Genomic DNA, 26,111 nt, shown 5'->3' on the forward strand with positions numbered 1-26,111 from the left:
CTTGTAGTAGGCATGAACCAAGCAGCAGCACTAGCAGTGGCGTCTCTGAGCTGTTTTACATCAGAAAATAGCCGGATGTAGCTCCGTTTGTACGTGTAGACACGGGTCACACGCATGACGTCACAGCGGGTTTCCTCGCAGGGACACGCCCCCCGAATAGAAAAAGTTGCGGATACAGCGTCCAGTCCACAGGACAGTTCAGACCCAGCGTTTTTTAAAAATCCACCTTGTGGACGGGGCCTTTATCTATGTGTCATGAAGTTTATGTATGTATTCATTCATTCACGTTCCTCGCCAAAGACGCAGAGGCCAGTTCTGGGTCGGCTGTCTGCTGGTGGGAGAACTCTGATGGACGTCGTTCTCCAGCAGGAACGGCGGTCCCGGTCCTCTCTCCTGTTATTCTCGGAGTTGTTCTGCTTAGAAACGTTTTCAACGCACTGATGCGGATACGTGTGGACGAAGCTTTTTGAAAACGCTATCGTGTGGACGCGCATCGTTTTCGATGAGGGGTGAAAAAAAGTTGCGTTTTCAAAAAGTTCCGGCATTTGGACGGGGCCTCAGGAGGGCTGCCCATACTTCCCTCTCCCCAGACGCATCTTCCAACTACTCCAGGGGGATCCCAGGGCGTTCCCAGGCCAGCCGAGAGACACAGTCCCTCCAATGTGTCCTAGGTCTTCCCCGAGGTTTCCTCCCAGTAGGACATGCCCGGAACACCTCCCCAGGGAGCCGTCCAGGAGGCATCCAGAACAAATGAATTAATTACTATGAATTAAAATATTAAGAAATCAATCAGATGACGTACCATCATGACAGGCATAAATCGACTACTGAGTGCGCAAAATCCCATGTAGCACAGGTAGGCTAATCATCACCTGCAGCCAGTGATGGCTAAGGGGGGCGTGTCATCACGAATTGACAGGACGTGTCAAAAGTACACAGTGATTCGTGTATGTTCGACCTCCGTCTCCGCCGAACCCCTGAGACAGACTCACCGAACCCCTAGGGTTCGATCGAACCCAGGTTAAGAACCACTGTCCCAGAACGTTAGTCATTGAGATTGGATTTTTTTGTTTGTTCATTTGTGTTAGAGGGTGCTGCTATGTTTTATGACCGCCAGAGGGTGGAGTTGGCTGTGATTTACTAATACATGTGACTGAAAGTGAAAGTTATTTGGTGCAGTCTCATCTGTTGACACCAATTTAATTTTGCTAGAATGGTTTTTTATGTGTTAGCCATAATCACGAGGCCTTCAGACTATTTTGAGAGGTATCATTATGGGACGGAACACTTATATGTAGTATTATGTTATTCCTGTAGGTGGCGATGAGCGCGCTTATTTAATACCACGAAGAAGAAAGTGTGCGGAAATACGTCAGTCTCCGAAACGGAAACTGAAAAATTTAACATGGACGGTGAGGGTATTGATCATGTAAGTATATATTTTTTTGCCATTTTGTAGGTTTTATTGAAGTATTACCAAGATGTACTACAAATAGTGTTTAGTTTGAATAATCTCTGTAAATCTGCCACTTGAATTTAACGGACAAATTAGCTTTCAAATGTCACTTCCTCCCAAATAACTTGGTGTAGTGTAATATGCTGCCGGTTTGCTGTCTCATTGCAGCTAAGCTAACATCGCTAAGCTAGCAACCGCTGTAATTTTGAATGGATTGCTATCTTTAACTTTCAACACGGCGACAAGAGACGCACGAAGTAAATGAGGCTGTTTGCTGCAGTTCAAAGATGGCATTAATCGTTTTGATTTTTTCGTGTGTAAATTTGTAATTTACGTCTGATGTTGCTGACTAGGCTAGATGACATGTCAGTCACGACTGCGCTGCGGTGACGTTAATGTAGAATTATTCGGTTCATGAAGTCGAAAAGCTCAAAATTATTTCTCATGAATTCGTTATTGTTTTGAAAGCTCTGAATATTATCTAGATAATAGGTTTTTGAATGTGAGATTTGAGTCATTATTGTTTTACGTGGCTCCTGCTGTTCAATGAAACAAATTAGGAGAATCTGGAATTTTTCTATATTTTTTTCAGATGGAGATGGGGGAGAGTAAAGGTGGTTCAGGTCTGAGGCAGTACTACTTGTCCAAGATAGAAGAGTTGCAGGTGAGAGAATAATCTTCAAATTTTCAGACGAGTGTCTTGCATTGTAAATATTCCCTTAAGCTGTTCTTTTCTTAACAGTTGACGGTGAATGATAAGAGCCAGAATCTCAGACGTCTTCAGGCACAGAGAAATGAGCTTAATGCCAAGGGTACAAGTTCACAATTTTTGTGTCATTTGTGTATTTTAGAATATTTTCTCACATAATGAAACAAATACGTATAGAAACTTGTGAAAATCACTGTGTAAAAATGTTCACACAAAAACAATCTGTCATTTCTCTCTCAGTGCGCCTTCTTCGGGAGGAGTTACAGTTGCTCCAGGAGCAGGGTTCCTACGTAGGAGAAGTGGTTAGGGTCATGGACAAAAAGAAAGTGTTGGTTAAGGTATTTTGTGTACACGTACTCTTCAGCACACAATGATTTTACAGATGAGAGTTTTAATATATGTACATGTGTTCTCACCAATCCTAGGTGCATCCAGAAGGAAAGTTTGTCGTGGATGTGGACAAGAATATTGACATCAATGATGTTAGTATTAGTTGTTTCTTAATTATGGTGACACATTGTGGTTACTTAAATAATTTTCAAATTGTTATCCTCAGTATAACAAAAATGAACGAGGTTCTCATTTGTAGCCATCATAAATAATACAAACTGAATAGAAGTGAGAACAAGTCACATTTGCTCCTCTATACAGTTCAGTTAAAGGATTTAATATTAAGCAGTATGAATCTTGAAGTAATCTTCCATTCCATTCTCTTGCACCAGGTCACTCCAAATTGCCGTGTGGCGCTGCGTAATGACAGCTACACCCTGCACAAAATCCTGCCCAACAAAGTGGACCCCCTGGTATCTCTCATGATGGTAGAGAAGGTGCCTGATTCCACCTATGAAATGATCGGTGGCTTGGATAAGCAGATCAAGGAGATCAAGGAAGTGATTGAGTTGCCTGTGAAGCATCCGGAGCTGTTTGAGGCTTTAGGAATTGCACAGCCCAAGGTGGGAGATTGATGAGAGCTGCGAACTTGTTTAAATCTGCATTCATTCTTAAGGAGATCTTTTCTTTTTGACAGAATGTCACCCATTTTAAAGACTGCAATGCAAAATCCGTTGTCATTGTTCCTTAAATGTCCTTTTTCTGATCATTTTGCAGTTATTCACTTTTCTTCATCGGTCATGTTTTGTCTCTACCCATGAGTGTGCAGACGTTTAGAATGTTATGTTACTGATGTTATGTTTTGACTGTGCAGGGTGTGCTTTTGTATGGTCCTCCTGGTACAGGGAAGACTCTGTTGGCCAGAGCTGTGGCCCATCACACCGACTGTACCTTCATCAGGGTATCCGGTTCTGAGCTGGTCCAGAAGTTCATTGGAGAAGGTGAGCGCTTCAGTCTCCACTTGATACAACATTCAAATTGCAAATTTTTTTTTTTCAGAATATTAAAGAGTATCTGGTTGTGTAACACGGGACACCTTTCTCTTATACCAGGTGCCCGCATGGTGCGTGAGCTGTTTGTCATGGCCAGGGAACACGCACCGTCTATCATTTTCATGGATGAGATTGACTCGATTGGGTCGTCTCGCCTGGAGGGAGGCTCAGGTGGTGACAGTGAGGTGCAGAGGACAATGTTGGAGCTGCTTAATCAGTTGGATGGCTTTGAGGCCACAAAGAATATCAAGGTATCAAAAAACCCTTTTGATCCAGCTATTGAAAGTATTTACACATTAATGATCTAAATATTACATAAGCAATTTATATTATTAATCTAAAATTCGCTTTTTTAGGTCATTATGGCCACCAACAGAATTGATATCCTGGACTCTGCTCTGCTCAGGCCAGGCAGGATTGACAGGAAGATTGAATTTCCCCCACCAAATGAAGAAGTAGGCTCTTGAAAAGTAAATTATTTAAATTTTTTTTTTTTAACTTATCTAAACATATTCTACACCAATAGGCCCGTCTGGACATCCTGAAGATCCACTCCAGGAAGATGAACCTGACACGTGGCATTAATCTGAGGAAGATTGCGGAGTTGATGCCTGGAGCCTCTGGTGCTGAGGTCAAGGTGAGAATCAATCCATTAAGCCATAGCAGTAGCCGGGTAAACGGGAGAAAACAGCAGAGCTTACTCTTCTGTATTTTTCAGGGTGTTTGCACAGAGGCTGGCATGTATGCTCTGAGAGAAAGGAGAGTTCACGTCACCCAGGAGGACTTTGAGATGGCTGTGGCAAAGGTTTGTGTGACCAGTTGCCTGTGCAGTTTGTTTTCATTGACTTTACATTGATTCAAAAAGATTTGACAGAATTGTCAAAATATTGTTCACCTCACATCATTGGCAACTGAACTAGACAGTACAACTTGTTGGTCCAAGATCACTGCCACGCCAGTTCATTAGAATAGATTAAGTGATGACTTATGTGCTCTCCTTAAAACTGCAATGTTGTGAAGATGTGATATTTTTATCTGCCTATTAAGACTGTGTTCTCTTCATCAGGTGATGCAGAAAGACAGCGAGAAGAACATGTCCATCAAAAAGTTGTGGAAGTAAAGGTTTTGTTTTCTTGTGCACAATGCAAACATGTATATTTTCCTTTTGTTTATCATTGTTATTACATAAGTAAATGGTTTCCCCAAATATGACTGAAAAGGCCTGTTCTATTTGCCAATCGTATTTAATTGAAACTTTCAAGTTAACAGTGACAAGACAGTCTAGGTTCAGTAGATAAATATCTTTAGAACTGGATTTGGCACCTCACTTAGCTGCTGTCATAGTAAGACATCTCACATAACAGATCTTTGCTATTCACGTACACCTGTCAGACCACTTATACAGACATGGTACATTTTTACAGAATCATTTAACACAAGGATCTGAAACAAATGATGTTCAGACTTATGAAAATGGCTTTTGGTAACTGCAGATGTTTTGAAGCTGACTTTAGCCAACTATCACAAGTATCTGGAATGGTCAGCATGCAGGAAATGCTGGATCGCTCAGACACTTAGAAGGCCTCCCATAGTTTTCTGTCCTCACACATATGGTCCACTGATCCAAGCTGGACCAGTCCAGTTCCAGGTTAGCTTCTCACCCAGGACACAGGCACCCACTGGGGCACCATCTGCACCCTCTCCAGAATGACTTGAAGCTCAGCCAAGGCACTGGCTGGGTCCTCCTTCACCAGAACGTAGTCCACCCAGTGGCCGTAACACTCGTCCATCTTATCGGCTGAATGTTTCATTTCCTGTAGGTCCTCTTCCTACGGCACAAGGTTGAAAAAAAACTTGTTTACAGTTCTTATGACTTGTTCAAACTTATTGTTCATTCAAGTTTTTGTGAATCTCACCGTGACCCCTAAGCTGAGGGAGCAAGATGAGCCGAGTGGTTTCCTTTGATCATAAATGTGGGGCCTTACAAAGATGACATATGGTTTGAACTCTGCTGTTCGTAGAGTTTTCAGTGCCTGCATGTGGAAAATAAATGCATTCAGTTCACCAGGCAGCTGGAACACCATCTTTGGTTCTGTACAGATTCCACCTGAGAATCACAAGTGTGCAACAAATAGGACTCAAAAAGGCATCAGGTTCAGATACTTTAGTCTGGAGAGTCCCAGAGTTCTCGGAGATAAATGCTGATGTGTCGGTTAAATCCAGAAAGTTATTTTTTTTGGTCACATTTTATTCCTGACTCTCAGACTGGATTTGTGGTGGCAGATCCAAAAACTGAAGAGATTGATCGCTTATTAAAAAAAATTCTCCTTCATGACTACTCTGGCCACGAGTCTGGAATTAGTCCTGAATATGCAATCAGAACATGGATGCACATGTGCACTGAATTAAAAGTATTATTACCGGTCAGGTAAAGACATAATGAGATGAGTTCACTGTGCTGCCGAGATACTGACCTCTGGTTGGAGATCCACCAGGCAGACCTTGTTTTGATTCAAAACCTTGTGAATGGACTCCAGACTGGTGCCATACAGATTATCTTTATACTCTCCAGACTCAATAAATCTGAAATACAACAGTGTCATGAATTAATCAGAACTGCAAAGAGATGTTCATTAATATCACAGACGCTCAGCAGTCCAGTACTCACTTGCCGTTCTGGATGTCGGCCTCAAAGGCTGCTCTGGAGATGAAGTGGTACTCCACTCCTTCTTTCTCATGACACTTCCTGGCTCGAGTGGTATCTTCAGGCACACAAGAAAAAGTGGTTCTATGATTTATACTGCAGTTATAAAACATGCATAAATATTACAAGTGTCATGTATTTCCTTGAACTGATAGATATTTGTAAAGATTCTCAGCCATCCAGGTTACGCTAGCTAGACCTCTGTGTTGAAGTTGCTGAACTTGTAGGAAATACTTAATGTTTTGTTTCACATCATAACACCTGTACAGTAATCCCTCGCGTATTCGAGCTTTAAGATGCCCGGCTTCATCGCGGATTTTTAGGAGGTAGTCACATGATACCGTACACGCATTCTATTGGCTGACAGCATCCAGAAGTACACTGCTTTCCGAGACTCACGGACAAAACGTACTTCTGTGTATTAAAGAAAAACTTAAAAACTCGTTAAACAATCTGTAAGAGTGTGGGAAAAGCTAATACAGATATAAGGTGGTTTTATATCATATATTTAATATCCCTATATACTTCGAAGGCCAGCATTACATCTACCACAGCATCTTAACCACATATATAACAAAGTAGAAAAGCCACACAATTAAATGAAAGGCACAAAAACTTACGTGGTACGGCCAAACCTAAATGGTGAGGGTTTTCTGCAATTGCCTTCTGTTTGAGCTCACTAATCCGAGCTCCCAGGGAACCTGTGAACACAGATTCACTGAATAGACATCATGTGACGACGAGATGAACAGCTGATAACATCTACAGCATTTTGAGTTTGTTTTTTTTAAAATTGTGGCCGCTCCTGCTCCCCATCCGTTGACATACCAATCAGCACAATTAGACGAGGCCTTTCACCGGGCCGGGAAAGATATTGTGTTACTTCTTCGTATATCAGGAGCCCTGTGTGATTGTAATTCTGAGTTCGAGGCTCTGCCGGTGAACTTGGCCAATCTTTCCTGGGGTTGAAGCTTCTGCGCAGTCCAGCTATGGGAAAACATGCAAATGTAAGCTGGGCTGAGATTCACACACTAAATTTCTTTAAAAGTCTATTGCAGTTTCACACAGAAAAAAACTGTTACACACTTAAAGAGGTAATCTAACAATTCCATCCATTTAAAATTCATCCCTGATTAAATTTAAAGTCCTGTGCCTCACATCATGAACACAGACACTATTAGAAATCAGCAAGAGTACCTGAGTAAAAATCCCATGAGAAAGCATGGCCGCAGAAAGCAGGACCTGCTTTACTTTTGGAAGAAACTGCAGCTCATATTAGACCATTCATCCAGTAGAATTAAATGTCATGAACATAACTGAAAGTAGAACGCAATACATGCTTTGTGCTTCTGAATCAAACACAAGCAAAGCAACTTTAGCAAGACACATGAGGAGAGGCCACGTGCAGTGTCTGCAGCAGACGGCACACAGAGCCCACCACCAGGTTTTTATACAAAGCAAAGAACACCCCAAACGCACAATCACTTATTCCTAATCCTAGCACACATTCAGCTCATTTCAGCCTCAATACAACAGCTTTAAGTCCAGTCAATTTAATATGTGTAGCCCAAAAAAACATCACACTTTAGAGTGTCTTAGCGGAATATGACAACCAATCTTCTAATTTTTTTGTAACATTGTTAATCCATCAGACTCGCCAGACCAAATCAAAATCCAGACTATTGTTTCATTGTAGTTGACTTTTCGTTGCCTGTTGCTGCCTTTGACATTTAAGTCATTGTTCATGTTTTTTGTTGGTAGCCTTTTAGATAATCTTGGCACTAAAGCACAAGTCAGGAGTACACATAATCTGCAGTAAATGTCATGAATTTCATGGAAAACATTACATTTTGTCTGCAGATATCCATCTTTATCTTGCTGGTGCAGTTAAAAATTCTGTATCCGTCAATATACACTTACTGAACTGACATCTTTTAAGTACTGAGTATACAGTATGAGAGAGTATGTCCACATGTACAACGTGAAGGGAACTCAAGGGATTGGGGCTGAACAGCTGTGAGCCTCAAGAAAAACACTAATCAATGAGGCTAACTGGGAAAAAAGGCTTTATTTGCTACGGAGCATAAATATTGGACTCTGGAGCAACGAAAGGTCATGTGGTCTGACGAGTCCAGATTTACCCTGTTCCAGAGTGACAGGTAAGGGTAAGAAGAGAGGCAGAAGTGAAACACCCATCATACCCTACTGAACAACCCTGTGGGGGCGATGTTATGATCTGGGTTTGCTGCAGTTGGTCAGGTCCAGGTTCAGCAACAGTAGATGTTTAAAGAATGAGGTCAGCCAACTACCTGAATATACCGAATGACCAGGTTATTCCATCAATGGATTTTTTCTTTCCTGGTGGCATGGCCATATTCCCAGGATTCCCAGAAGGCTTTGCACAGTGGTCATCAATGTAAGATCTTTGTGAAAAATTATTGCAACACTGGATGGAAATAAATCTTGTGACATTGGAGTAGCTTATCAAAATAATACCGTGGTGAATGATAGTCGTAATCAAAGCTAAAGGCAGTCCAACAAAATATTAAAATGTGACCTTTTTTTGGTGGCAACTTTTTTTTTTGGCCAAGCAGTCTATATGAAGAAATCATATTAAGATCAACGCTCAAAGAAAAAACTCAACTTTTGTGATTTGGTTTCTGTGTTTGAAAGCCTTTCCTCACTAAGCCAAAGCATTGATTAGAAAGCCTCATGAACAAAAAGGGATGAATGAGCACACAGATCAAGCAGAAATGAGATACTGCTGTATTCACTCATTGACGGCGCCTGCTCACCTACGTCTTTTCCATTCAGACCACCGTCACTGTCACAGTCTTCTGTAGGACGACAGGCAGGGAGAGAAGACAAGGTAAGCCGAGGAAGGAGAGGATGGGGTTGAGGTTAAACGTTGTAACTACTAAGATTGGGGGATAAAGGCAACTATTAAAAGGTTAAAAAAAAAATAGGCAAATTAGGGAACCCAAACTGAATCTGGAGTTTTAGATGAGGAGCTGAGTGAATTTCATTTAGAAATTCTGAGAACAACAACAAGGCGGGGATGATTTTCTAACATGTTCGAATGGTCTGTCCACGTACCTCTTTCAGCACAATCATCTGAAGTTAGCATTGCAAAGAATAACACACAAAATTACGAAAGAGTGACAGGATATTACAAAACCTAAACTGCAATGCTATTTGATCGTGATTCTGAAGGGCATTTATTCAAAGAGCGGTTCCTGTCAAACTTTATTTTGTAACGGTCAAAGGTAAATAGTGTGATCTTATTTTACTTAACATCAAAAATGTTATTTTATCATCCATAAAAAGAAATTTTCTAACATTTGTCAAAAAACCCCCAGCATTTCTACCACATCTAGGGGAGTTGTTTTTCAAGCCACTTTGCTTTATTTTACTCTCGGATTGTATTAGAAAATTAGGCGATGGATTATTTATTTATCTTTTAGAGATTAACTTCAAAATCCATGTTCTTTCTATAATCTCCCTTTCTTTATCTCCCCGGTGAAATGAGATTTAAGACAATACACGCTGCATCTGTAGGTCTAAGCTTGTTGTGCATTTATGCATATACCGTTTTTAGGACTGCAGAAATTAAATAGGCTTACATGTTGGAGCTTTTGGGAACACAGTGGCAGGGAAAGAACCCATTTTCATCCTGTATTTCAGGCGTCTGGGAAAATAGAGCAAAATCTTTAAAAATTTCAAATCCCATACATTTGTAATTTGAGAACAGAGTCGATGCCGACTACCTCTCTTGGAACTGTGTGGAGGGAATTAGGGCAGCACGTAGGTTGCAGTCGGCCACCTTCTTGGCCTGCCACCAGGTAGTGTCCTCCTGGCTAACAACCTGAAGAATGTCTCCCCTCTTAAATGGTAGTCCTGCCTCTTGACATGGGGTGGCTTTGTCCTCATAGGGTGTGTAGTCAAACAAAGCCCGAAGGTACAACTTTAGGGATAAGAATAGCTTAGCATAAAAATGTGAAAAAACAAATGTGACTTTAAGTGAATGCGCGTTTTCTACAGAAGCACCTCAGATGGAGGAAGATTCAGAACCTTTTTCTCTCATAACTTTCCAAATTTGGATTGCAGTTGTCACAATCCAGCTCGCTTCGGTTTTTTTTATCCCCACATTAAAACAATACCACACCTGTACCATTCTTTAAGGGCCAAACTTTTACTCAGATCTCAAGGGCTCTTAGGCCCCATCCACATGTAGGCAGGTCTTTTTGAACACCATTTCTCCTACGGTTAGGCCTTTCGTCCACAAGACAACACATATCTGAGACAAAAACAGAGGTTTTTGAAAACGTTGGGGGAGTTTGTGTGGACGGCTGTAACCAAAGGTTTTTTGGTCCAGGCAAGTCTCCCTGCGACAAAAACTGCTGTGACTTCATGTGTGTGACCCATGTCTACATGTACAAACAGAATGGACGTAGTTAATTGTTGGTGGCAACAATTGTCCAGTCGTTTAGTCACCTTGTGTCAAATCCGTTACTGCTACTTCACACTGAGTCGGCTATTTTCTGACATGTAACCGTTCCATATCAAAAATGTTGACAAACATGGTTAACAGTTGAATATTTCTTTTTCTGTTTTTTTCTTTAATAGCGTCAAAGTTTATTTATATATTTCTTACTTGCCCAGTCTTTTTCTCCAGCTACAAATGCCCCTGGGGGGGATCGTCCTTATCTCGTTGTCCATGGAACTGTTTTTATGTATAATAACAATAAAATTCATTCATGGCGTGAATTTCTGCATGTCCCGGTCCATTCTCCTGTTGTTGTCGAAGTAGTTACGGAGTTACTTACAAAAAGGTGTTGATCAACGCACTTGTCTGGTTACGTGTGGACAGAGACTTTTTTTGAAAACGATGTGTGGATGCAAATTTTTTTCTATGTGGTGGGAAAAAAGTTGCGTTTTCAAAAAGACCCGGTTACATGTGGACATGGCCCAAGTAAGAATAGCAGTGAAAACCTTTTGCTTTACAGTGAGGTTGGACAACATGTCTTGTTTTGTCTGACAGACCATAACATGACCCTGAGAAGTGCTGATAACTGGATTTGTTCACCTCAGATGGAGCCCAGCCTTCTGTTTCCAAGATTTATTGCTTTCGATAAAAATATCAATTAGTGAATGCCACTTGTCTTCAAGAACAAACATCAAGATCCCATATGAGGAATAAACCCCACATCATTTTCAAGTTTGGAATTGTTATCGACTCTGGAGTCCTCGGGGAGTCCTCACCCTGCTTTCCTTCAGTTTGTCTTCTTCTGCAACGGCTGGGATAATTTTCAGCGTGATGGAGCCTTGTGACTGGGACTGATGAAAAATATCAGAGCATGATCACCATCCAGTACAACCAGAGTGCACCGAAGACATCGGGGATTAATCATACAGCGTCTGAACTAGTGTGATGCTTTTTTTCCTTTACCAGAATCTGACTAATTTCATCTGGCCTCTTGTGGGTTATCAGATTTCCGTTGACCTCTCGCAGCTCATCCCCGACATGGACCAGACCTGGAAACACAAACGTAACACACACCCACAAATCTGATGAAAACACATTAACTATCCAAAGAAAATAGAGCAAAGGAAAATTACAGTATAGAGTACAACTAATAGTATTTTTAGTTAATGAGTTACAGATAAGGATAAAAATAACTTTCCTTTCGCATGAAGTCAATAATATCTCCATGGCAAACAGCCAGAAACAACCCTTGTTTTTAATCTCAAAATATGCAATCTTGTGGCACTAATCTGAAGGATTTCATCTCGGACAGTTCATGAGGTTGCACGACGTAATCCCTCTCCTGTGTGTGAGTCGAGACAGGAAGGTCCACTTGGGTGTATGGTTACCATTCAGATGACTTCACTTTGGTTCTACGATTTAATCATTTTGAGGCAGCTGGGCCATTTCATTGTGTTGCCTTTTTCCCGTAAAATATCAAAATACAAATGATAAATGACATCTGGCTGAAAGCCGTTAGCCTCACCACTGCGGTCGGCTGCTCCTCCTTTCATGATTCTGGCCACAATGATAGCCCCAGTTGCCTCATCTCTCCTGATGGTTGCTCCCTAGTGGAAAAGATGCAACAATGAATTCCAAACAACAGATCTTGAGTTAGAGGTTACACAGTCCTCTGTGGTAAAGAGCTGCTCTTTGTACGTACTGTATTTCGCTGGAATGATCAAAAACCAAGAGTTCATACACAAACAAGGGTCTTTGAAAATGAATTCAAGTCCTCTGCTCTGGATATGCTAATAATCTTGTGATTGAATTTCATATAGATTTCAGTCAAAAGTATGTAAATCATTTACCTAGATGAAACAAGAAGTGGTCAACTGGCCAACTTTGTAGTGGGATTTAATAAATGTTTCACGTCTGCATGCTTAATTTAAAAGTGGGCATAGGCAGATTATTTTAGCATAAAGGCTAGGGATGGGGAAACACCCAGCCTGGCTCTGTCGGGGAGAGCTGTAGCTTCTCTTTTGCATAAAGGGATAGAAATGATCTCGCACAGCCCAAAAACATTTTTCTAAAATATCAAATATTTCTTTAGACAAGAGTTTAACAACATTTAATCTCCATACGATATTAAAAGTGACAAATGTCATCACAGAGATAAGCAGTCCCACTGGTGCAAAACAAATCAAACACCTTTTGTGGGTGAAGGATAGAAATGAAAATGAACTGAAGCCATCTAATCTCACATGATGCTGCAGGGCTTATGTCACTTCAGCAGCAACCAAAACTATTTTTTGCCCTTTGCTTGGAGATTTGACTAATTTTTTAATAAATATCCAACAAAGACACATCTGCCCCCACAAGCTCCCTATAGCCCTAAAGCTGCTCCATTATAGTAAATGAAACTTTAAGATCTCCACTGAGGGACAAGAACAGTAGTGGTCGACGGCAGGGAGAGCTACTGTTTGTCTCACCAGTGGCTCCTTGTTCTTCACCAGTCGAACAATCTTAACCGAGTCTTCCTCCAGGTCATCGACCACATCCTCTGGCAGTGATGGCAGCACCGGGTAAAAGTTCTTTTGAGCCACCGTGTCATGGGCTGACAGCACCGCCTTTACGAGCCAATGCACAGATGGGCAGGGTTTTATGAGCTTGAACAACAAGTACAATACAGAAAGCAAGAAGAAAAACAAATACTGCACTGAAGAGAAACCATAAAAGTGGCTTGTGCAGAATATGTGAATAAAGATAAAGAGCAGCAGTAAATAGCCAGTCACATTTCACAGCCATCGTTTCTTATTTCTTATTACTAATTGAAAATCACTTGACAAGAGAAACCTGGCAGTCTTCAGTGTCTAGAGGACAAGAGGAAGAGTAAAGACAAGTTACACCTCAGATGATCAACTTGGAGGAAAATCAAAGCAGCTCTGTGGTCAGAAGTACTGCTTGTCAGACCAGAAGAGGAACGAGAGGAAAGGAACAAAACTTAACATGATTAAAACTAGGTTGTAGGTTTGTGCAAGTGTGTACCTTGAAGTGAGGAGTGCTCAGCAACTGAAGCAGTTCTCTCTCATCGTCCTTCAGCGCTCCATTCTGAAGCTCTTCAGCCAGCTACAGAACAGATTGAGAAAATAAAGCATTCCCTAATGTTAAGCTTGTTATTTGATTGTTTTCTTTGCAAAAATTACCATAGCAGCATAATAATGAATGTCGACTGGGCATTTATTCAAATTAGTTAACATTCATTATTTAACCCTATTGAGGAAAGATGGCACTTACATCATCTGCGAGACAGGAGGCGCTGTGTAGAACTGGAGCTGGGCTGTGTTTCTCATACTGCCTCAGTTTGTCATGGATCTGGAGGGAAAGACATTTTTATGTTGCTACGGAGACAATTTCGTGAGGTTTCATGTTTGTGTAAAGGTCAAACATGGACAATATATTTCTTATGCATCCCCGAAATATAGTATTGCAGGAATTTCACAAATGTCATTTCTATTCAAACATGATATCCTGTACCTTCATGAGGTAACTGAGGCTCTTCTCACTGAAGACATTTCTGAGGAAAACCAGGTCTTCTTTTTGGTTGGCATCAGGGTGTAGCTGAGAGGTGAGCAGCGCCAGAGTCTCATGCAGCCCTGTAGACCAGAAAATAACTACTCTTGTACAGTAATGCATCATTACGCACCATGTCCCATGGACAAAGAAATCAATGAGGTTACAGTCAATAATGAAAACGAATCAATAGAAAGGCATCAGTGCAACATTAAAATCACTTCATTACAATTTTTAACATTTTCCTTTAACATTGTACTTTTGAGGATGCTTTATACATGCTGTAAATAAAGCATGTTGTCATACCTGTGCTTGCAGACATGATGGCGAAGGATTCAATCATTCAGAGATGGAAGGCGGAGATGGAGGAGGAAGAGGGAGGGAAACAAAGGTAGAAATTTCCCTCCACTGTGGTCGTTCTATAGGTGAAAATGTTGCTGGTAGAGAAAAAAAAAAACATGGAAACTTAAATCTAAATATATACAAAAAATTGTTTTTGTAACAGCAAGTACTGTATATTTTTTTGTTTCACATGTTGATGTTTAAAATATACAGACTTAATATGCATTTTGACACTACAGAACATTTACAACCTTATACTGGAGAAGATGACATAAAATGCATGATTCAGGACCTTGCAAGACATTTATAAATGCCCGTCATTTCTCAAATATAAATCTAGTTATGTTTCTAAAAGAGCAACAGGCTAGCAAAGCCCTGACAGTGATGAATCAACCCATTACCGTTTTAATATAATGACTGGTCTCATAGCAGAGGCATTCCCATCATTTCAGATACACAGTAATGTGACTGCTTATCAACGAGAGCATTAGATTATATTTTTTTTGTCCAATGCGATCATTCATGTCACACATGTGCATCTCACATTTCTCATGGATTAATTAAAAGTGTTCAATGACTTCATCCTAGCAACAATAGGAGTCTCCTTATGCTTAGATTTCAGATCAGTTTTATTTCCAGTCTGATCAACACAAATTTCCCGCTCATGAACAATCAGTGGAGACTTTTTCCATTTGTATGATGCCAGTATTTACAAGATGCACCGATGGACAATACAAGCAATTTATTGTAAAATATTTAAAGAGTCTACAGGCAAACAATCAACTGACAGAAAACTGCTATTCCAAGAATAGCTTTTTCATAAACATAAGATCATATTTAATTGATCCAAAAAGGAAAATATCAGTTATTCTAACCAGTGTGCATAAATAAATGCAACACAGTTTTCTAGTAATCCAGAGCATAATGTAGTAACCACTCTATGAGTCAGTATTAATAAGCACACCAGCCACAACATTACAGCAGGTCATCTTCACTCCAGAAAAACTGACTGAAGACGGGCTACTGGATTTTTGAGAGCACCCTGATCTTCAGTGACCCACAGTCAACTGTCTGTGGTGACATCAACAGTATATTCCTCTTGCTTTCTACCTGCTGGTCTCGGAACCCTTGGCTGTGTAGGTGGGAGGCTTTGACTGCTATCAGACATGTGTGGGAGGTTTGTTGTAATTAAAGGACAGGTGTATGTGCTTTGGAGTTTTCTCAGACTAGCGTTCCTTTTGTCTGCAGGATGAAGAGCCTGGCAAATAGCAATTTATTTAGGGGAAGTTATTCAATCACATCGATCTATACCAGCAAAATGGCATCTCCATCTTGGTACAAAAACCAGAATCTGATTAGGGATGCAGACGATCCACTGCTGAGTTCAATCCACCTCAGATAGGCTCCATAAAACAAAGACATTGATGGTGGATTTCTGTGGTACAATTTATGCTTCAGCGATGTCTCCTTTTTCTATTCTGACAGGTGTGTCGCCTGTGTCTAGACATTTTCTGCAGAGCTTGAGAGAAGAGAACTTCTAAATCCAGCCGAATCTTATAAAGGTTGAATATTAGAATTTTACAAGCTTCTAAGTGTGTGCTTTTCATCTGCAGATGAACAAAATTCTTCAGTTGCCCATATCTTCTTTAAGAAGACCATGTGCTTAATGACAAGAATTTTAACAGTCAGGTATGACAAAACTCTCTCCATCTTTTTTTCAAGGCAGAAAAAGGTACTTACAAATATATCAACACACACATATATATATATGTGCAGACACAGGTGCACAAACACATACTGTATTTACTAATATAATGAATGATGTTTGTGCACAAAAATTCATAAATATGGCAAAAACAAAAATATAACTATTCAAAATGAACAACCCAGAAAAACACCTCTACTCTTGACACATGGCTGATGAGACCACAAGGGTCCTCATCAAGTGGGGCGTGTCGGCATAATTTTCACAAGAATTGCATTTTGCTAGTTTCTGGTGTTATTTAAGATCACACCGAGATGTTTTCAAAAATTTTCAGGATCTTTCAATGTCGATGAAATAATACATCAAAGTTTTGACTTTTATACAAAAATACCTTTGACAGCACTGACAGCTACAGTCACTACAACACATACAACATACTTGACATCTATCAACAAAAGCTAGAAGTATATGTTTAGGATGCTGGCCATCTATCATAGCTGTCATCCAGACAGATGAATTCAATTATGGGACCAACAGTCATTACAATATTGACAGCGGTTAGACCCACATGGGACTGAATGAAGAAAATTTACGTTTTCTCTTTATTTTTCAAAACAATCTTTTTTATATTGTCAAATACTCTGACAACTTTATCACAACAGTGATTGCAACTGTATTTTGTTCTTTTGCTGCATGGTCACATTTCCTTCTTGTGGGTTGGTGAAAACCTACCAGCTGCCATAAAAGTGATCAGGAAACAAAATGACTGAAGGCAGGATGGTATCTTGGCAAAGTTACAGTGAGATTAAGTAGCCTTGGCTTGGAGCCATGTTTAAAAAGAAAAACATTCATTTATCTCTGTTGATGGTGATGAAATATAAGACTATAAAGCTGTTCTTAAAGAACCTATAAGATGTTTTAATTGTCAGACAGCACAGAGATGCTAATTGTATTATTCCAAGCATAGACTGAAATTACTCACCATCTCACTGGAGGACAAAGACATCAACCTATTTGCATAATTTTGTTCAGATCTGAAAGTATTCTATCATTTACATGAATAGTTCCACATGTTATGAAATGTGCCGTTTGCTTACCTCTGTGCCAGGCTGGGAAATAGAACATCTTTTCATTCACTCATTCACTGCTGCTACCCTTTACACAATTATTCTACCCCTTTGTTAACTTTTTATGTCAAGTACAGCAAATATTAGCATCTCCAGCTCATTTACTGTACAGTCATAAGATTAATGCACTCTCCTTTAGCTGGACCATACAACATAACACACCCCCTTGAACCGATCCTATAAGTGACATAAAATCAGGCATCAATAGATTGATTCGGTCTAATGCTGCACCACCATCAGCATGTGAGACCCACTCAGCGTGACATTGACAAAGTGACACATTTTTCAAAAAATCTATTCCGCACATTATCAATCAAAACATACATGTATCCTAGATAATCCACATAGTTTCAACTAGCATGAGCCAAGGTGGTAATTTTACTGTCTGCTTAGTACTTTACTTCAGCAAAATATGCATGACAAAGTGGGAAAACTTTATAACCAGTGTCAGAAAATAGCTATTATTGGAGCACAAATAATGTCTATTAAAGGATAAGAATTGTTGCAAACTCATGTACCTCATGGAAAGCCCAAAAACAACTGATTATCTGTCAGCAAAGATGGTCAATTGGAAAACTAAAGCAAGAGTAGGGAAATGTGAAAGCTACCGAGATAGTCACCCACAGCTAGCACAGCTAAGGTTACTCGATTTTCAAAGAGCTGTCAGTGAAAATAACTGAATGACTAATCTGTTTAATTAAGTCATGACGATCTAAAATATAATTCAACTTTTTTATATCTTCATAAAAAATTGCATCATGCAATCAAATGATTTTTTTAACCATCTGTTGGTCATCACAACCCCACTCCATTGACAAAAGCCAACAACACTAACAGCTCAGAGTAAATCCTGTCACTCATCTGCGTTTTCCCGTTTTCATTCAGTCCTCTGCCCTGACCTTCTTTCTCTCCGTCTCCTCCTTCCATCAGACCATCTCTAATTACAAGAAACTGAACGGAGCTTAAAGCCAAAATCTTTTTTATCTCCCTTTCCCTCACTCGTGGAGTATTTCGTCTAAATACTTAAGGTTCCCACCGGCTGGCCATATGGTGGCATTATCCAGCCTCCTTGTGTTAAGAGGGCAGTGCTGGCGTTATGTGCGTAACTGAGGATTTCATTGAACACAAAGAAACAGATTAGAAAGCAGTGGCAGATTAAAAGAGAATAGTAGCAAGGATGAGGCCGAGTATCCCTCAACAAGCATTTGGTTAACATCCAGTGTACGATAGGTTGAATGGATATTGATGCTTTGAGCCAGACTAAAAACTGCATAACAACAAAACTGAAAGAATTACTTGAATGTTTTGTGATGGATGATAAAGCGTTTATTTGGGGTATAAATATTCTTGTTTTAATATGCAGACTTCGGGACCAATACTTTCAGACCCATCCGGATAAATCAGAATAATTTTGCTAATCCTCTGACATTTGATCTACTTTCTCCATTTCCAATTCATGTTAGCTATGTATTCCATTTATTATCAAGTTTCTCAGTCTTTTGTCTACAGACTAGTGGCAGCCCTCAGGTACACGTTGTGTTGCCTCTGAATTAGGAAGACTTTCCTCCTCATCCCTCAGAAGCCAAGTATCACAATAAAAACATGACACACCCATGACTCCACCTTATTTTTATGTGTAATTTCTGTTGGTCAGGTTTGTCCCTTGTGCCTTTCCAGCTCTGCCTCATCGATATTCTTCATCATATGGCACAAGACAATTGAAGCCAAGTGCAGTCTGCGTAACATTTTATTATACTGGCATTGTTTTTAGAGTTTGACGTCATGCCTTTCCAGTCTCACACACACACACACACACACACTTTGTCAGATTCATTTGCTGTTGGACGGTCCCAAGAGGAAGACAGAGTGGGGCGAGGTTGCCGGCACACTGCTGATGCCATCTGCCCTCCACTCTGTGTATACATGTGTGTGTAGTCCCTTCATGCCACGCACATGGTTGACATCATATATTTAGATATGCCAGATTTCACAATGTTTAGAAATAAAAATGTACATATTGAGAGTTAAGCTAAATTAACTCCTAACAGTTTCTCATCTCAAAGTAATTAAATGCTGCCTATCCACTAATACACTGTGTAAAAACAAGTAATCTGTCCTGCAAACTGGATTACTTAATGAAAAAACATTGTAAATGTACCCAAAGTCATTCAACAGCTGAAATGGTGTATGGAACTTAAATGGAATCAGTTTGCATTATTCTTGAGTAGATAATTCTGTTGACCCAGCACTGAAAAGTATTCTTTTAATAACATGAATAAAAACCTTGCCATTTATTTTGCCTTCTATTTACTCGAGAATAAAAATACACTGGAAAAAAATGGTGCAGAACAAAAGTGCAAACTGCTTTTTTTTTTGAGAGACCAAACGAAGGACATTTATTCCTGATACCTTCGTCACACCTACTCTGTGGCACAACAGGACAAAGAAACACTTCTACCGTAGAATGATTGAATTTGCCTGTGTCTGAGGTGTAGAAAACCCAACACTGTTTCAGAATTTAAACACTCAAAATATATTTTGGGGGATGACAATCATGTTGGTCACCTGGGAAAATATATTAAAATGTTATCGTTGTGATAAAAAGATTCCATCTTGCACTTTGGACATCATAATGTGGTATATGTGTATTTTTTCCGAGTCATGAAGGCAGTAATATCACAGATTATGTAAATACAATTAGAAATATGTTTATTTTTACATATATTGGTCATCTTTATTGGTCAGTGGCCAAATTTAAGAAGATGTCATGAGTTCATTGTCTAATCCTTTAATAAGCTTAACTTTAAATACAAGCCATATTTTACACAAAAGACGCAACTAATTAAGTTTTTGGATCAATATATTTAAATTATTACCATATTTGAGTACACTGGTGTGTATTTTCTAAACCCTGGCCTTGACAGCATCACTTCTCTTCACATTAGACCGCATGAACCCATTAAACGTTAACACCCCATCCTGGTCTGTCCAACAACTACACATTTCTAGACATTTAATTAGCTAATGAAGACTGACGGTGTAGGAGGGCACGGAATGCTGTCATCCATCAGCGGCAGATCAACCACAGGTGATGCTCAGCCTCCATTGACCTGCAGCAGCCTCACAAATCCACATGCTTTACAAGAACCGCTAGAAACAACACGAGTGCGTGCGTAAAAGAAGAAAAAAAAGAAAGGTGGCGGAGGGTGGTGTTACCCTGTGCTGTTGTTTTTTGTTTAAAATAACACCAACAGTGCCGCTGACGCTGCCAGTTCTGTCAGACACATACAAATGAACAGCGTGGTAAAGAGCTGTGGAGTTGAAATCACACTCACCGTGGTGTTTCCTGTCACTGCGTGCGTCTCTGATGTGTAGTCCCTCTCCAGAGCGACACCAAACCTGTTAGAACACCAGTCCGTCCTGCTCCCGCTCCTCTCTCTCTCTCTTTCTTTGTTTCTTTCTGTGTTTCTCTCCGTCTCTATCTCACTGCCACACACGAGGCTTTTATTTCCTCAGTTCCATCCAATCAGCGTCTCAGTGACCGCCCCCCCCCTCCCCCCCCCCCAGTCGCTCGCCCTCGTCTCGCGCGCTCCCTCACGCGCTCTCTCTCTCTTTGCTGCTTTCATGACATCCTCGTAATTTTCCACATCTACAATTCAACAATTACAAAACAGGAAAGCTGTGCTGCTGCTGTGTTTGAAATACAGCCGGATGGAAAATTTGTGGGGTTAATTTGGATTTTGGATTTTGGATGGATTTCAAATTTGCTTGAACACTTTGTGCCATACGATATGCACCAAATATATGCAATTTCCTCCGGGATTAATAAAGTATCTATCTATCTATCTATCTATCTATCTATCTATCTATACGAAAGGAACAACATGGATCTTGTTGATCACTTCTTCTCCTCCTTTCCGCTTTTCCCTTCAGGGGTCACCACAGCGAATCAGTTGCCTCCATCTAACCCTGTCTTTTGCATCCTCTTCCCTCACACCAACTACCTTCATGTCCTCTTTCACTACATCCATAAACCTCCCGTTTGGTCTTCCTCTAGGCCTCCTGCCTGGCAGTTCAAAACTCAGCATCCTTCTACCAATATATTCACTATCTCTCCTCTGGACATGTCCAAACCATCTCAGTCTGGCCTCTCTGACTTTATCTCCAAAACCTCTAACATGTGCTGTCCCTCTGATGTACTCATTCCTGATTCTATCCATCCTGGTCACTCCCAAAGAGAACCTCAGCATCTTCATCTCTGCTACCTCCAGCTCTGTCTCCTGTCTTTTCATCAGTGACACTGACTCTAGACCAAACAACATCGCTGGTCTCACCAGTTTTATACACCTTTCCTTTCATTTTAGCTGAAAGTCGTCTATCACACATCACACCCGACACTTTTCTCCACCCGTTCCCGTACACGCTTCTTCACTTCTTTTCCACACTCTCCATTGCTCTGGACTGTTGACCCTAAGTACCTAAAGTCCTCCACCTTCTTGATTTCTTCTACTTGTAACCTCACTCTAATTTTCATCCCCTTGGCTCCCTGAATATAACGCCTTTTGTTTCGTCTTTCTATCTATCCAGTTCCTGAAATATGTTCAAAACAATGTACAAAAGTTGAAATTTGACCTTGACCTAGTTTTGTCAAGGTCAAGGTCATCATCTCATTCTCATCCCCTTTGCCGCCTGAATAATATGCTTTTTCTTTCATCTTTCTATCTGTAACGGTTGTGAAGATATTTGGTGGACAAAGGGACAGATGGACAACACACAAACACTGACAAATGCATCATCACTTTGCTGGATGTAATAGTTACTGTTCTGGGATAGAGAAAATCTCAGCAATGGAATATTCTTGAGTAGCATCATTCTGATGGCTCCTGAAGGAAGCACAGCATGCACGTATGTTGTAAACTGCATAGTTTTTAATACCGCCCCTCGTTGCCTTTCATTTCTTCCTTCCATGTTTGTGACCAGTTAGTGGTACATAGCATGATTTGGCAGAGGATCAGAGACACCTTCTTGGACACCAGTACCGTGAAATCAGGAACTACAAATCATTCTGGACCACAATTTAAAAACATACCAGACAGTGCTCCCTTTACAGCCCCACATACTGTGGTCCATCTCTTCTACACTTTCTCTGACTTTATATTCTCTTTAGTCCGTTTCCTCATCTTGTTGGCCTGGTTGTTGCAACCTCCAAGAAACCTTAATGTGTTCAGGCACTTGTGATTGTGGGAGTGGAAAGGAGCGGAATTACTGCTCCATGGTCACAGTCTTAAACTGTGGCTGTCGGTGATTAAATGGATGATGACAAAGTATTTTGTCTCAGCTCAGTGGATCACAATCAGAGTTGTATCTGTGATGAAATAAGTGGATGGTACCAGTGGAAGTCTCATATTGACAGACTCCTCCATAATTTATTCACAGTAACACCGTTTATAATGCAAATATAAGATTATATCAATGATAAGAATCAGAGACTTCTTTTAAAGGGCTTAAAATCTGAATATTTATGTAATTTTAAGTCCAATCATTACACTTTTATTGATGCAGGATAATGATAGTAGCTGCTTTAATGTTTAACTTTCTCACAATTCAAATTTAGATTAATATAAAACCATTATTAATGAACAGAGCATGTAAAACCATTGATTAACTTTATATACTTACTAAATGAATCATACATACATTAAATCACAACTGACAAGATTTGCTTACAAATAGTTACATTGAAATAAATTTTCAAAACATTTGTGAGACTATATATATATATATATATCTTTCTACAAACTGTATTTGTTGATTTACCTGTCTATTCTATGCTTTTGCAGTGGGCTTACTCCAGTAATTGTACATCTTATGAAGTGAATAAATGACAATTTAGTCCTAAAACATGGTCCAGTCTAATCTCTGATGTTGCTTCAAATGTTGGAAGCTGGAGCAGGCGCATTTTCCTGCAGAAAGAAAAATAATTAATACAATTTAAGCAACGACAATATCGATTTGAAGATGGGTTAATGAAGCTGCCTATTTTCACATTTTCACATGTGTGTTTATGGTACCTCGGCACTTGATGTAGCTGGCTGAGCAGAGGTTAAGTCTTCTATGGCTGAAGCATATACTGGATTTTCAAACGCTTCCTTGAATGACCGCAAGGCAGAAGAGATGAAAGTGGCTTAAGAGCATGTTAAACCTCAACAAAACAAAAAGTGCTCAGTGGTACATTCAGGAAAGAGCAAAAACATTTACTTAAAAAATGATTTCGTTTATTGTTTGATTTGTTTGCTATTTTAATTTTTTCCCTCTGCGTTTCTTATCAAGGATCAAAGATCAAGGATATTTTTATTCTCCCCTAGGGGCAATTAGTTTCAGTCAGCAGTAAACAAGGTCACATAAACAGATAACACAGGAATTATAAACAAAAAAAAACAGACCAAGGAAGTCAGAGATCGTAACACCCCTGATTTCAAAAAAGAGGGACGGACGGACGGACAAACACACAAACACTGACAATTACAATACATCACCGCTTCGCGGGATGTAATAATACAGAATGTGAAGTACAGAACAATAAATTCAACTCATGTTGGATATTTTCTAATGAATGTGAAAAACATCTGTTGTGAAGTTATATTAGTGATGAAATGGAAACTGACCTCACTGGCAGCAGCTGGTTTGTTTACATTATTTGTCGGCGTGCCCACAACTCGAACTTCTTCTACATACAAAGGGCTATTAATGTACTCCTGAGGAAGGAAACACACACTTACATGACCGAGATATTCAAAACACACCCAAATATGTTACTGTGTTTGAGCAAATTGTCATGGCTTAGCATTGTATTTCTATTTTAGATACAAAAGTAAGGAACTCTAGGGAGAATGCAGAACAAAGGCAACAAGTTTATCAAATACGTTTGAACACTAACAATAGACATATTCTTGCAATGTTGCCCTTTGCAACATAACCTTAAGATGTCATATACAAGCAGAAAAACTTGTGTATGACACATGTAGAAACAATGCTCTTTGTTTATTGACCTTGTTTGCTTCATCAGGAGCAGAGGTAGCTGGTATCACACTTCTGAGAACTGGTTGTTCTCCACTTTCATATGCTGGATTCTCAAAACTCTTAACTTCCATATTCACCTTGGATACAGACATAAAAGGATTCTGACATCAGATAACAAGACAAAAGAAGCCAGAAACACTGCGGCTCCTCTGAGTCACTGATTAAACATTTGCTTCCGTCATTACATTATCGTATACACACCAAACAACACTGAAATCATTCATTCATTCATTCATTCATTCATGCATCTTCCAAGCCGTTTAATCCGCGTAATGAGTCACGGAGAGCCGGAGCCTGTCCCAGCTGTCTTAGGGCGTGAGGCAGGGCAAACTCCGGGCGCCGCGCCAGCACGCCGCAGAGCACATAAAGACAGACAATAATGCAGCGCTACAGCACTACCCACTGTGCCACTGTGCCGCCCACACACTGAAATCAATTTTGGTTAAAATTGAAAAAAATCTTGATTCCTATTTTGTAATGTTTGTAGCATTATCATCATCATCATCATCATCATCATCATGTGTTCTCTGTTACAACTGACCGTTTCAGAGCACGGCTGTAGTTGGCTTGTCACTGTCTCTGATGCAGTTGGCGATGTGCCAGTTCTGAAAATCACCAAAGCATACAAATGATCCAGCTGTAACATGACAATATACATGCACATCAACATGCTCTACATGAACAGCTTCAAGTCAGTCTCATAAAAGGGTATGATTTTCTTTTAACTGGTAGCAGTAGATTCTTGATGTTTACTTAAATTGCCTATACTGTACATTTTGACACCAATAACTATCTACTTGTTTTGTTTTCTGCATTTTACCTGAAGCTTGGCAGGTTTGGCATGGAAAGCCCCGAGGGCATAGATGGTAAACTGGGAAAGCTGGGCACGCTGTTCCGAATCCTCTCCAAAACATTAGACTTCTTCCTGGCAGCAAAGACCAGAGCAGCTAGCAGCACCACAATCACTACTGTCACTCCAATTGCTATTCCAACTAAGATGGTGGGACATGAACAGAGGAGAAAAAGTTTACAATTTTATCAAATAAAGTTTTGCTTTTGTGTATGAAGGTTAAATTTTTGCCTATGAACCAATATACACACTTGAGGAAGGAATAACGTTGACTATTTTAATATGGCAGAATTTTCCTTTCCAGTCTTGAGGACATCTGTGAAGTTAAATACACACATTATAGTCATATAGTTCCAAACACTATTGTGTTGTTTCTGCATCAACACTTGTCAGTTTGTGACCACAGGGCAGGAGTTCATGCCTAAATATAAGTCTGATTTTCAAAGGATTTTCCATCAGAGCCCCTCGATAAAAATGATTATTTGGATAATAAAACAAAGATTTTTAAATTTATTCATGGTTATAAAGAATAGTAACTATTTCTTACAAGCAGAGAGCCTTGTTGTCATCAAAGTAACAGGTACCTCCATTCTGACACTGGCATGGTGGGGGCATGGTGGCTGGAGGCTCAGTCTCTGGAGTAATTTAGAAAAAAAGCAGTCATAACTTTATAAGACATTTTTAGAGCTGAAATGTCAAAATGGACATTATTTTATTA

General features: G+C 40.0%; 3 protein-coding genes across 3 annotated transcripts in view; 1 reads left to right on the forward strand and 2 right to left on the reverse strand.

The window, feature by feature from the left end:
- The first annotated feature begins 1,348 nt into the window (after positions 1–1,348).
- Positions 1,349–4,754, forward strand: psmc5 (proteasome 26S subunit, ATPase 5). The gene is made up of 12 exons (XM_068305416.1): positions 1,349–1,429; positions 2,049–2,120; positions 2,199–2,268; positions 2,406–2,503; positions 2,591–2,647; positions 2,888–3,118; positions 3,370–3,496; positions 3,608–3,798; positions 3,904–4,002; positions 4,074–4,184; positions 4,266–4,352; positions 4,614–4,754. The coding sequence occupies exons 1-12, from the start codon at positions 1,406–1,408 to the stop codon at positions 4,665–4,667; spliced, it is 1,221 nt and encodes a 406-aa protein (XP_068161517.1). The 5' UTR covers positions 1,349–1,405; the 3' UTR covers positions 4,668–4,754.
- A 33-nt stretch (positions 4,755–4,787) lies between these two features.
- mpp3b (MAGUK p55 scaffold protein 3b) lies at positions 4,788–20,938 on the reverse strand. Its single transcript, XM_068305417.1, has 20 exons — positions 20,799–20,938; positions 14,596–14,726; positions 14,254–14,372; positions 14,014–14,091; positions 13,765–13,845; positions 13,209–13,346; positions 12,263–12,344; positions 11,701–11,786; positions 11,514–11,588; positions 10,019–10,215; positions 9,875–9,939; positions 9,348–9,365; positions 9,047–9,088; positions 7,449–7,520; positions 7,080–7,238; positions 6,872–6,952; positions 6,216–6,309; positions 6,022–6,130; positions 5,464–5,580; positions 4,788–5,376 (listed from the first exon to the last, which is right to left on the reverse strand). Exons 2-20 carry the CDS (start codon positions 14,630–14,632, stop codon positions 5,197–5,199), a joined length of 1,830 nt encoding a protein of 609 aa, XP_068161518.1. The 5' UTR covers positions 14,633–14,726; positions 20,799–20,938; the 3' UTR covers positions 4,788–5,196.
- Positions 20,939–23,393: 2,455 nt separating this feature from the next.
- The window catches only part of lrp2b (low density lipoprotein receptor-related protein 2b), a 36,724-nt gene continuing 34,006 nt past the window's right edge, over positions 23,394–26,111 (reverse strand). Inside the window, exons 73-78 of the mRNA XM_068306166.1 lie at positions 25,364–25,535; positions 25,118–25,148; positions 24,513–24,644; positions 24,129–24,218; positions 23,535–23,612; positions 23,394–23,426 (exon numbers count right to left, since the gene is read on the reverse strand). Of these exons, the coding sequence (XP_068162267.1) occupies positions 23,394–23,426; positions 23,535–23,612; positions 24,129–24,218; positions 24,513–24,644; positions 25,118–25,148; positions 25,364–25,535 (536 nt within the window). The remainder of the gene's footprint in view (positions 23,427–23,534; positions 23,613–24,128; positions 24,219–24,512; positions 24,645–25,117; positions 25,149–25,363; positions 25,536–26,111) is intronic.

Source organism: Antennarius striatus, chromosome 21 (assembly GCF_040054535.1).
Source record: "Antennarius striatus isolate MH-2024 chromosome 21, ASM4005453v1, whole genome shotgun sequence".
NCBI lineage: Eukaryota > Metazoa > Chordata > Actinopteri > Lophiiformes > Antennariidae > Antennarius > Antennarius striatus.